At 38.2% G+C, this 13304-nt stretch overlaps 1 protein-coding gene across 1 annotated transcript in view; it reads right to left on the bottom strand.

The window, feature by feature from the left end:
* The window catches only part of LOC147604072 (heterogeneous nuclear ribonucleoprotein 1-like), a 61174-nt gene extending 58502 nt beyond the window's left edge, over window positions 1-2672 (bottom strand). The window contains exons 1-5 of the mRNA XM_086795069.1: window positions 2557-2672; window positions 2096-2185; window positions 1349-1414; window positions 1205-1270; window positions 1016-1101 (exon numbers count right to left, since the gene is read on the bottom strand). Of these exons, the coding sequence (XP_086651195.1) occupies window positions 1016-1101; window positions 1205-1270; window positions 1349-1414; window positions 2096-2185; window positions 2557-2598 (350 nt within the window). The 5' untranslated portion in view covers window positions 2599-2672. The remainder of the gene's footprint in view (window positions 1-1015; window positions 1102-1204; window positions 1271-1348; window positions 1415-2095; window positions 2186-2556) is intronic.
* Window positions 2673-13304: the final 10632 nt, after the last annotated feature.

Genomic DNA, 13304 nt, shown 5'->3' with positions numbered 1-13304 from the left:
TCGACCTTGCCAGCAACACAGACATCAACCCCAACTTGAGATCTTGGAGAGGCACAGAGCCACCTTCCCACGCCCAACGGATCTACAGAGCCTTCTACAGGTAACCCCCATGCTTGATGTCCTTGACAGCCCCCTCCTACCACGGGGTTAGCTCCATAGGTTGTATGATGATGATGATCCCATTTTGTATTATATGACTCGGACTTGAAATTCCCGGCTCATAGCTCTCGTCTTTGTTTTCTTTTGTACCATGATGAAATCACATGGACACCATTGTATTACTTTTGGTCTCATAGACCCACTTGGTCTTTTGAAGACGTTAAATATAACTCTCTCTCTCTCTCTCTCTCTCTCTCCACGGGCCCCAGGTCCATAATATCTCTCGAGTCTCCACACAACAACTCCAGAGATATAGAGAAACTCCCCCACTGAGGGTAGACTTGGTAAGTCTTTCGCTAGTTATACACTCACCTACACTAGATATTTTGGATGGATGAGAATGATATTACACCCACATGAGCCCTTCTTTTATTGAACCAACTTGGAGATGCATCCTCCACATGTGTACTCACATGCTCACCATAGTGCACACCATGCTCATGGTGATAGTGATGATAATGATGAGATAGACATGCATCTAGTCTATCTTTTTGTGAGTTTTTTTCAGTCTTGTTAGTCTTTTCCATGGCCCAATACCACATGGAACTTGTGAACCATTTTTTGGTCTCATACACCCATTGGGCCATTTGAAGACATTTAATATCTCTCTCTCACTCTAGCCTTACTACTCATTGTACATATAGGACCTAATGGTACAAGGGCCTATTTTCTTTGGCTTTTTTGTGTTTCCATGTTTATGTTTATGATCTTCAGTTAATACATATGATAGCACTTTTGGTCTCAAAGACCCATTGGGTCTTTAAAAGACGTTAATAGCATCTCTCTCTCTCTCTCTCTCTCTCTCACACACACACACACAAACACCACACCTTTTCCAGCTGATCCAGTGACTTACTCCTTAAATGCCTCTTCGGATACTTTGTGTGGTATCCTAGCTACAAATATACGAGTTATCTTCTTTGCAGGGACTTTCATGTCTTCCTGAAAACACAAATGCACATTGATGTAGATCACTGCCTGATTACAGTGTACTACCAATAATTACTGATACTATTTGACACAAGCACAGGGGATAATATTTAACCTTTGGTGTTGCCACTTTGACCTCCAATAACCTTTCATGGAGAATATGTTTTGATGCTAGGGCTTTCTGAAAACATGCAATGCACATTGAACAGTCCGCGACACAGTTTTAGCTCATATACAAAATATAATTTCATGACACTACCTCTGCACTTTCGGCTGATGAAAATGTCACATATCCAAAACCACGGGAACGGCCACTCTTGCGATCCTGCATTAACCTTCAAAAGTCAATGAAGAAGGTACCACACAAGCCCACACTCCAAGCAGCCCCATCCCACCTTCTGAAGTGGCCTGCTTGGTTTTGACATCAACAAACAAATACCATCCCCATGTCCATGTCTTCACAGCATGGGCAAGGACATGGATGTCATGGACAGTTATGCATGAGTATGGATGTCATGGCTGAAGGAACATGACTATGGAAATGTATGGCAACAAATGATATATAAATCCCTTTGCTATGAGACGAGATGGAAAGTCCAAATAGTAAAAAGACAGCATAAACGTTACTACGTAAGCAAGGCTTCAGTCATTATCCCATACTTAAGATAGCTTGGCTTGCATCCACCGAAAGTGTCATAAAATCATCTAGAGCTTTTCACTAGCCACGAAAACAAAAGCACTTAGGGTCCTCAAACATGTTTTCCCACCAGTTGGATGTCCGAGAGCTTGGAGAGAAGCCATATCCCAACTCCATCCAGCTGTCTCAGACCTGCTTGATGGGCAGGCATCTTAGCAGCCATCCCTACTCCTAGTGATTAGCCAGATGAGACATGCCAAACTTCTGGAAAACATGTGCGAACCCCTTTCATTACCCAAAAAAGTGGAGTTTTAACACCAGAAACAGTATTCTGATTAAACCATATAAAATGCCTCTTTGACGACTCACCTTCATAACCACAACATCATCAAGACTGCCATATTTGGTCATGTATTGCTTAAGTCCATCAGTGTTGACATGCCACGGAATGCCAAGCACCTGCAATTTGAAATATCTTGAAACAAGAACTTGACAGACAAGAAGAAACACAAGGAGACTGACTACTCACATTCACTCAGGTATTGTCTGAGAAAATTATTGATGTACCATGGAGTTTTATGTCATGCGCATTAGACTAGAAACTTCAAGTACACACACACCCAGCGCACAGACACATACATACATATAAACACACATAAGTATGTACACAACGCGTGCTGCACAACTACACACCTACACACACACACACACACACACATACATACTTGCAATGCATAGACACACACGTACATATAATACATACACACGCATGCATACGTACATACATACACATAGAGAACAAAGAAAGAAATCAGAAAATTCCTTCATACCACGAGCTTCCTGTTTCCCAGCTCTAGGGGAGTATCGGCCATGGTATCCTGTACTGTAGAGTTGACTGCAAGCAGGGAGGGGAGGGTCCCGCTATTCTCTCTCTGCTCTCGTTCTCACACACTCTGTGATTTGCTCTTCCTCGCACTCAGGCCCTTCCTCCCTGCAAAATAGCGCTCTGCATTTACGTCTTTGAATTCTCGGCCCTTCTTCCATAATAACTCACAGACCCTAACCATATCTCCAAATATTTATTTCCTACGTACATGGACAAAGGCAACATTATTACACTCGAGGCGATGGTGGTTCACCTCTGTTAATGAAAGTCTTGACACGTTAGAAAGCCCAAACCTAATTAAACTAGAGCTTAAACCTTTTTCCCTGGTTGGATATATTAATTTCCTAAGGTGACCATAGCAAAACGGTTTTGGCAATGGACAAGAATATTATATGCACCCAAAACCTTTTTCCCTTTTTCCATGGTTGGATATATTAATTTCCTAAGGTGACCATTGCAAAACCTTTTTTTTGTGGTTGGATATATAAATTTCCCAAGGTGACCATGCCAATGGTAAGCAACCATGCTACACGTGTCTTATTTCCGTGCGAACAGTAATCTGCCTCACCTTACACAGTCCATAGACATTGATGAGATTTTCTTCACAGACAGTCCTACTCTGCAAGATATTTTGATCCACTATATCGACATTCATGCATCAATGAAGCTGACAATGGGAGAAATGATGATATGCATGCTGATGACTGCAACCGTGATACACAGCCTGGAAGTCATAGCAATCCTATCATTATATTGATGATGATGATGACAGTTGCCATGCACAGTCTATGTGGGAGAAAACACATAAGTTTTTAAAAGCCATTGTGGATGGCGATGACTTCGTCCTGCTATCACTAGGATAACATGCTACCTTGCACACAAGAAGGAAAGAGAACAAAAGAGAGACAGATGCAAGGGTTGAGTCTGGAGAGTTGCACTTAGCCAACCCTAAGAGGATTAACTCCTCGATATGAAGCTGCTAGGGGCTCATTCTACCTCTTCTTGTGTCACCCAAGAAGAGATTCAATAGCTAGGTAGTGAGAAAGAAGGAGGGAGTTATGGCTCATGCAACAAGCATGCACAAGGGACTTGGTAGTTGTTCAACTTTGGCCTGGTGATCGTGATGTAGATCAAGCTACCCACTATCTTCTTGTACATAGTGGGTTCTCCAAGATTGCACCCGCAATTGCACTTAACTTGCCATTTGAGTCTAATGGTATAGAAATTGGCTTACAACTAACCATACCATATTTGGACAACATGTCCAATACATACTACCTCTGAGACAACCATATGCCCTTGGCCGTCCTAATAACCTCAATGCCAAGAAAATATCTCAGCTCACCCAAATCCTTCATGGTGGCAAATTTATGCTTAAGGAGACATTTCACACTCTTAACTTTCTCTCCACTATCACCCCCAACAATCAAGTCATCCACATAGATTTTGATGACCACAAGGCCCTTATCAGTCTTCTGCACATAGAGTCCATATATTTGAGCGGTGCTCATCCTAAGCTCAGTACCAATGGCTCTGAATGTGGCTTGCCAGAAATTAGATGTGAACTTTTGAATCCCTATCAGACACTATACTTTGAGGCATACCATGCAAATGAAAATTTTCTTTCACAAACAACTTGGCTACCTCAAGAGCACCATCTGTCGTCTTCATAGGAAAGAAGTGAGCCATCTTCGTCAAACAATCAACTACAAAGATAGTGTCATGTCCTCCTCTAGGAGTGGGAAATTTAATGATAAAATTCATTGAAATTGATTCCCACTTCCTAGAAGGAATGTCTAAAGGTTGCATTTGACCCGGCATTCTATGTTGTTCAATTTTCACTTACTGAACGATGCAAACATTCTCTAATATAGCGTTGGACATCACTCTTCAAACTGGGCCAAAAGTAAGCTTTTCGGAATTATTGTATGTTTTGTTATATCCAACATGTCAAGAAAATGGTGCATCATGTCAATCATCAAGAATTTTGGCCTTAAAAGCAAATTCACTAGGCACACAAAGTCTCTCATTATAGTACAAATTCCCCTTGACCAATGATATTTTCCCTCAACCCTCGTAGATGGATTCTTGGCAATTCTCTCTAGGATACTCACATAAAAGGGATCTCTCTCAATTTCAGCTCTAATGTTTTCCATTATGTCTGACCGAACGACAGTCAAGGAATTAATCAAGGGTCGCCTACTCAAAGCATCAGCCACCTTGTTCTCCTTACCCTCAATGTATTTTGATCTCAAAATCATACTCGCATTAGGAGGTCCATCCACCTCATTTTCCTATTGTTTAACAAGGGTTGAGTGAATACATATTTTAAACTTTGATGATGATCAGTCCGAAGTTCAAACTTCACACCAAGTACGAAATGTCTCCAATGCTTAAGGGCATGCACAATTGCGGCCAATTCGCAGTCATGGGTAGGATACTTCTCTTCATGGCTCCTAAGTTTCCTTGACTCATATTCTACTACTCGTCCATCTTGAGAGAGAGAGAACACACCCAATTTGTGTTCCACTAGCATCGTAATTATTTTAAAAGGTTTCCCCATTTTTGGTACTTTTAAAATATAATTCTTAGCAACCTTAGCTTTTAAAGTGTCAAAAGCTAATTGACACCTTTCATCCCGTTTGAACTTTTTTCTTGTTTGGTGAGATCGGTCAATGGAGAAACTATCTTAGAGAAGTCTCTAATGTGTTTTCTCTCCAATTGTGCCAATCCTAAGAAGCTCCTCACATCTGTCACACACCTGGGTCTAGGCCATTCCATAATCACTTTAATCTTCTCGAGATCTATGTGGATACCCTCCTTAGAAATGACACGGCCTAAATACACAATCTTGTCCTTAGCAAAAAAACACTTGCTCATCTTTGCATACAACTTGTGATCCCGCAACTTTTGAAGTGCTTTCCTAAGATGAAGTTCATGATCTTCTTCATTCTTTGAATACACAAGAATATCATCTATGAATACAAGAATGAAATTATCCAAATATTCACGAAACGCATGAAAGTAGTAGGTGCATTTGTCAATCCGAAAGGAAGAATAGTGAACTCATAATGCCCATACTGAGTCCTAAATGTTGTCTTAGGAATGTCCGCTTCTCTGATCTAAATTTGGTGGTATCTAGATCGCAAGTCAATCTTAGAAAAGACAGAGGTCCCACTTCGTTGACTCAACAAGTCATCTATGTGAGGTAAAGTGTACGTATTCTTAATGGTCTGCCTATTCAACCCTGAAAAGATGCAGGGGGGAAGAGGGCTTGAGCTCTTGCAAGCACACACACACACACTCACAAAACCCTAAAAGAGAACACACAAGGTAAGAGGCTGAAAATCTTCTTCTTCTTCACACAACACTCAACACACCATATACAAAGATAAGAGTACCCCCACCATATGAAAAGGTACTCAACCAAATACATACTAGGGTTCTCTATAGTGTGAACCCAACTAAATGAGCTGGCGCTATAACTATGCCAGTCTCTAGAATGGCTGTCACACAGCCTGTCATCCCACTGGCCGCATATCACCCATGATCTCACCAACCATGCCAGTGGTGTAAGTGTGGGGCCTATCCCCTAGGCGGGTCATCAGTGTCCACCGCCTCACTAGATGAGCTCGATATCTCAACACTCCCCCTCGAGCTCAACTCCATCTCATGTACACCAAGCGAAGCGCTGAATCTGCGGAGCTTTGTATGCTGACATAAACAAGGTCAACGTCTCCTGCCAAAACCTTCTCTCTGACAAAATGGTAGTGGACCTCTATATGCTTCGTGCGAGCATGAAAAACTGGGTTCCTGGCCAACTGTATACCGCTAATGTTGTCTCACAGAAAATGACAACTTGTCTATCCACCACTGATAGACCCAAATCTGTAAGTAGCTTTCTCAACCAAGCATCGGTGGGGGATTTGAGTACATTTTTCCTGAACTGGGCACATCGTCATTAATTGAAATTGATAAAGGAATTAGGTCTTGGTCAATAGTCTGAATCAGAGTTTGGGTCTAGAAAGGTTCTTTCTAAACTATCTTTCTCGAAAGGTACTATTTCAATTTCTCTTTTTCTAAATTTCGTTCGAAGAATATTTGCTTACAGATTTCTAAAAACATGAATTTCGTTCGACGAATATTTGCTTACAGATTTCTAAAAACATGAATTTCTTATGAGGAATAAAATAATCAGTGTTGATCGCTATAAAGCTAGACTTGTTGCAAAGGGTTATGCTCAAGAAAAGGGCATTGATTTTGATGAGACCTTTGCTCCCACTTGTCGTATGACTACCATTCGTAGCATTTGTGCATTGGCAGCTCATAATGGTTGGAATGTACATCAGTTGGACATAAAGACTGCGTTCTTGAATGGAGATTTGCATGAGGAGGTGTATGTATCGTAGCCTCGTGGTTTTGTTCAAAGAGGGCAGGAAAACAAAGTGTGCAGGTTGAAAAAGGCTTTATATGGTTTAAAGCAAGCTCCACGAACTTGGTATGAAAAGATACATGCATATTTGACTGCACATGGTTTTCAGAATAGTCCAACAGAAAGCACTTTGTATGCTAAACGTGTGGATGATGTACATCTAATCATTGCTCTCTATGTCGATGACATGCTGCTCACAAGACCAAATGAGAGTCGTATTGTTGATTTTAAGGCTGATTTGAATGTCTCTTTTGAGACGTCAGATTTGGGACATTTGCATCATTATTTGGGGATACAATTTAAGCAGTGTGATGGAGGTATTGCTTTGTGTCAGACAAAGTATATTGAGGCATTGTTGCGGAGATTTGGCCTTGAAGACTGCAAGCCTATTGCTACTCCAATGGAGACAGGTTTGAAGTTGAGTCTTCATGATGCTAGAGATCACTTTGATGTCACACTCTATCAGACAGCTGTTGGTTGCCTCATTTATGTATGCATTACGAGGCCGGACATTTAGTTTGCAGTCTCACAGGTGAGTAGGTTTATGCATAGCCCAGGGTCTCAGCATTGGAAGGCAGTTAAACGCATCTTTCGCTACTACTTGAGTGGCACCATACATCTTGGGTTGTTTTATCCCCCAAGGGGGGATCGTTGCCGCCAGATTTACATGCTTTTTCGGACTTAGATTGGCCTGGTTGCTATGACACAAGAGTGTCCACAAGTGGTTTTTGTTTCATGCTCAGTAGCTCATGCATATCTTGGTTGAGCAAGAAGCAACCTACTGTGGCCACTTCTAATTGTGAAGCTGAGTACAAGGCAGCTTTCACAACTACGGTTGAGTGTGTGTGGCTTAGATGGCTTACGGATGACTTGGGTGTTGGACAGAAGTCTGCCACCTCTATCTACACTGACAGTCAGAGCGCATTGGTAGTTGCAAGAAACCCAATTTTTCATGCTCGCACAAAGCACATTGAGGTACATTATCACTATGTCAGGGAGAGACTCTGAGCAGGAGTATGTGCCAACATAAGACAACCTCGCTGATCTTTTCACAAAGGCGCTTCCTCGCTCGTGAGAAGTTCGAAGCTTTCCGCAAAGCTTTGGGCTTGCTTCCCTTTGTGGACGGATCTACTTCGGGCATGGCACATCCCTATATATGAGTGCCAGCTCTCGTTCACACCATCACTCCCAGGCATCTATTTATGCATAAAAATCTATTTTGATGAAAGTAACACTTTTATAATTTAAAAAATTCTTTTATGCATCCTTTTATGCATAAAAATCAATAATGATGAAAGTAACACTTTTACAATAAAAAAATTTCTTTTATGCATCTATTTATGCATAAAAATCAATAATGATAAAAGTAACACTTTTATAATAAAAAAATTATAAAAGTAACACTTTTATAATAAAAAATTATTCTTTTATGCATCTATTTATGCATAAATATCCATTTTGATGAAATTAACACTTTTGTAATAAAAATAATAATAAATATGCATCTTTCTATACATAGAATTTAATTCTATTAAAAATCACTCTATAATAAAATAATAATCAATATGCATCTTTCTATGCCTAGAACTTAATTCTATTAAAAATCACTCTTTTATAATAAAAAAATAATCAATATGCATCTTTCTATGCATAGAATTTAGTTCTATTAAAAATCACTCTTTTATAATAAAAAAATAATCAATATGCATCTTTCTATGCACATAATTTAATTCTATTAAAAATCACTCTTTTATAATAATAAAAAATCAATATGCATCTTTCTATGCATGAATGAAAATGACACTTTTAGAATACACAAACGATGGGGATTACTCTTTTTGATTAATAAAAGATGAAATTTATTTCACAAATTTTTAGAAAATTTTGCCATAACCTCCTTTGTATGGCTGACCATTTTTTATTTTTTCTAACCTTAATCTACTGAGGAATTATCCCCAATTAGTTTAAAGCATTCTAAATTAATTAATTTTCACTTTTAAGAGAGAAACAATATGAAAAGTTTAATTTCAACAATTAGATCACTTAACTAGGATAAAGAAGGGCTGATTTTAAGAATGAGAGAGGGGGAAAGCCTTTCCAAGAAGGCATAGCATGTGTTTATCATTTTAAGATAACAAACAATTTAGAAAATCATTAAAAGAATAAGAAAAAGTAAGATTTCTTACTTACATGAAATTATGGGAGCTTTCCTTTGGCTTGATGGTTTGAGGAATCTACTCTTATTTGCAACAAGAGTGGCCACCAATTCTTTAGAAGAAGGAATGGTCAAAAACTAGTGAATTATTAAGAAATTCATAGTTCTTGGCTCTTGGGAGAAGTAGAGTAACAGTGCATAAAACACTATTAAGCTTCAACAAAGGGGGAGGCTTGTATTTGTAGGAAAAAGTGAGCTCCTAACCAAGCAAACTGATTCTAGAATTTTTCAGATCAGTTTAGTCAATTTTTGACCATTTTTAGGTCACTTTACCTTACTTTTTGGAACTAGACCTGAATTAGGAGAGAGGAGAGATGAAATATCTCGAACCTTTTCTCGAACATCAAGGATTTCTTCAGGTTGGAGTTCCATCTACCCTTGGGTTGAAGAAGTTAAGATTTCATCATTAAGTACACGATTTCGGCTTGGTACATACTTTTTAAGAAGGCTGACATGAAATACATTATGTACTTTGAGATGAGGAGGTAGAAGAAGCTCGTAGGCTAAGTTACCTACTTTCTTTGTAATCAGATATGGCCCACAATATTTGGGGGATAACTTCTTGTACTTCCCAAGAGATAGAGAACTTCTTTTGGGGCGTACTCGAATGAAGACCATATCTGCTTCTTCGAATTCTCTGTCTATCCTCTTCTTATCTGCATACTGCTTTTGTCTATCTTGGGTAGCTTTTATATCTTTGCGACTGCATTTGTTGCTCCATGTCATCAAGCATCTGTCTGGACATCTCGACCCTAATCAATGGGTCAGACCAAGTTAGTGGAGTTAAGCAATTTTGTCTATACAGAGCTTTGAAAGGACTCATCCCAATACTTCTGTGATGATAAGAAGCATTGTAGGCGAACTCGACTAGGTGCAGATAGCTTCGCCACTTCTTGGGTTCCTTGCCACAGCATGAACGAAGTATATCTTCGATTACTTGGTTCACCCTTTCGGTTTGACCATCGGTCTCAGGGTGGTAAGCTGTGCTGAGATCCAAGAAAGTTCCTACTACTTCAAAAAATGCAGTCCAGAATCTTGACGTGAATTTGGGATCTCGATCACTTACTATTCTTCTGGATAGGCCATGCAATCTGAAGATTTCCTTGAGGAACACTCTGGCCACATCCACTGTAGTGTAGGTTTCTTTTACTGGAATCAGATGGGCAACTTTGGTTAGTCTATCAACTACCATGAAGATGGAGTTGTAACCTGATTGCACTGAAGGTAATCCAGTAATAAAATCCATACTGATGCATTCCCACTTCATCTAGGGGATGTAATTTCCCAGGCATTTTTACTCTCTCAGCCTTGACTTTCTGACAGATCAGACATTGACATACATGATTAAGCACATCCTTTTTTAGACTAGGTCAAAAGAAGCTTTTCTTCACAGACATGTAGGTTTTGATGAAACCTGGATGTCCTGCAATAAGGCTGTCATGGGCTTCATTCAAAATTTGACCCTTAGTTTCCTCATCATTGTTGGGAATGCATAGCGTGCGATTATAATACATAATTCCATCATCCAGGCTATACCCTTGAACTCGGTTCAATTCCTGTGGAGTTTTGCTTTCCTGCATAAGTAGGGTAGCAATAGGGCCAAAGAATCTATCCTGCATGATCTTCTCTCTTGCTTCAATAATCAAAGGATTTGACACTATAGTAATTGCAAGCAATGAGGCTTTTCTGCTGCTGAGGGCATCTGCTATCACATTTTCTTTTCCTGGGCGGTACTTGATTTCAAAATCAAATTCCTGCAGGGTGTGCATCCACCTTCTTTGGCGCATGTTGAGGTCCTTCTGAGTGAAGATCCACTTTAAGCTCTGATGATCTGTCATCAAAGTGAATCTTTGACCCAGTAGGTAATGTCTCCACAATTTCAAGGCATATACTACTGAAAGTAATTCCAGGTCATGGACAGCATAATTCCTCTCATGCGTTCTGAGTTTTCGGGATTCATAGGCCACTACATGACCTTCCTGCATGAGTGCACCTCCCAGGGCAAAACCACTGGCATTAGTTACTACCTCAAAGGGTACAGAGAAATCTGGCAGCTTTAGAACGAGATTGGTTACCAAGGCGGTCTTCAGCTTATCAAAAGCACTCTGGCACCTGGCAGACCATTGAAACGGAATATTCTTCTTGAGAAGATTAGTCAGGGGGGAAGCTATGAGAGCATACTTTGGTATAAAAATTCTATACCAACCAGTCAATCCCAAGAATCCTCTAACTTCTTTCAATCTCTTTGGTTCAGGCTAATCTATGATTGCTTGGACTTTCACGGAGTCTGGAGAAATTCTATCTTTGGATACCAGAAAGCCCAAGTATTCAACATGGTCGGCAGAGAAAGTGCATTTGCTCTTTTTTGTAAAGAGTTAGTGCTTCCTTAGAATCTCAAGAACTTTTCTGACATGAGCTTCATGTTCAGCTGCATTCTTTGAGTAAATCAGAATATTATCAAAGAAAACAAGAACAAAATCATCCAAGTATTCTCTGAGAATGTCCTGCATTAAGCGATTGAATGTAGCTGGGACAAGGTTAATAGTTAAAAAAGAGAGATATTTAGATGAAATGATGCATTTTTGACACCTCAGTATATGGGGGAATTCCCCTCATGAAGGAGGCGCCTAATTCACGTGTAGGAGAGTTTTAAGCTCCCAAATAATGAGATATTTATATCCCTCCTCTCTCCTGTTTCAACTAGATCCAAAAAGTAGACTAAACTGACCCAAAAATGGTCAAAAATTGACCAAACTGATCTGGAAAATTCTAGAATCAGTTGGCTTGGTTAGAAGCTCACTTTTTACGATAAATAGAAGCCTTCCCCTTTGTTGAAAACTCAATAGTGTTTTACACTGTTACCCTGCTTCTCCCAAGTGCCAAAAACTGTAAATTTTACTAGTTTTTGACCTTCCCTCTTCTAAAAGATTGGTGGCCACTCTTGTTTCAAACAAGAGTAGAACCCTCAAACCATCAAGCCAAAGGAAAGCTCTTAAATTATCCATGTAAGTTGGAGATTCTTCTCTTTTCTATTTCTTTTATGGTTTTTTATAATTTTTGTCTTCTCTAAATTGAAAATGATGTTATGCCCCATTGAAAAAAGGCATTCCCCTCTCTTCTTTAGTAAATCCAACCATTCTTTATCCTAGATGATTGATTATTGAATAAAATCAAGTTTTTCATAATGTTTCTCTTAAATAAGTAAAAAATGTTTACATTAGAATGATTTAAATACTCTTGGTGAACTTCTAATTAATTTTAGAGAGTTAAAAATTAAAAAATGGTCACCATACAAAGGAGATTATGGTAAAATTTTCTAAAAATTTATGAAATAAATTTTATCTTTTATTAATCAAAAAGAGTAATCCCCAATGTTAGAGTATTCTAAAAGTGTCATTTTCATTCATGCATAGAAAGATGCATATTGATTAATTTTTATAAATGAATGATTTTTAATAGAATTAAATTCTATGTATAGAAAGATACATATTGATAATTTTTTTATTATGAAAGTGTTACATTCTTCATTATGGATTTTTATGCATAAAATAATGCATAAAAGTATATTTTATTATTATAAAAGAGTTACTTTCATCATATTGATTTTTATGCATAAAAGTATGCATAAAAGAATATTTTATTATTATAAAAGTGTTACTTTTATTATTATTGATTTCTATGCATAAAGGTATGCATAAAAGAATATTTTTTTAATTATAAAAGTGTTACTTTTATCATTATTGAATTCTATGCATAAAAGTATGCATAAAAGAATATTTTTTATTATAAAAGTGTGATTTTCATCATAAATGATTTTTATGCATAAAAGATATTTTTTTAATATTAAGAGTGTGATTTTTATCATAAATGATTTTTATGCATAAAAGATATTTTTTTATTAAAAGTGTGATTTTCATCATAAATGATTTTTATGCATAACATATATTTTTTTAAAAGTGTGATTTTCATCATAAATGATTTTTATGCATGCATATGCATAAAAGAAATTCTTTTATATTAAAAGTGTGATTTTTATCATAAATGA

This window comes from Cibotium barometz, chromosome 62 (assembly GCF_041138505.1).
Source record: "Cibotium barometz isolate CiBa-2024 chromosome 62, ASM4113850v1, whole genome shotgun sequence".
Lineage (NCBI taxonomy): Eukaryota > Viridiplantae > Streptophyta > Polypodiopsida > Cyatheales > Cibotiaceae > Cibotium > Cibotium barometz.
Note: the sequence above shows the minus strand (reverse complement) of the source record. Positions and strands in the feature narration are given on the sequence as shown.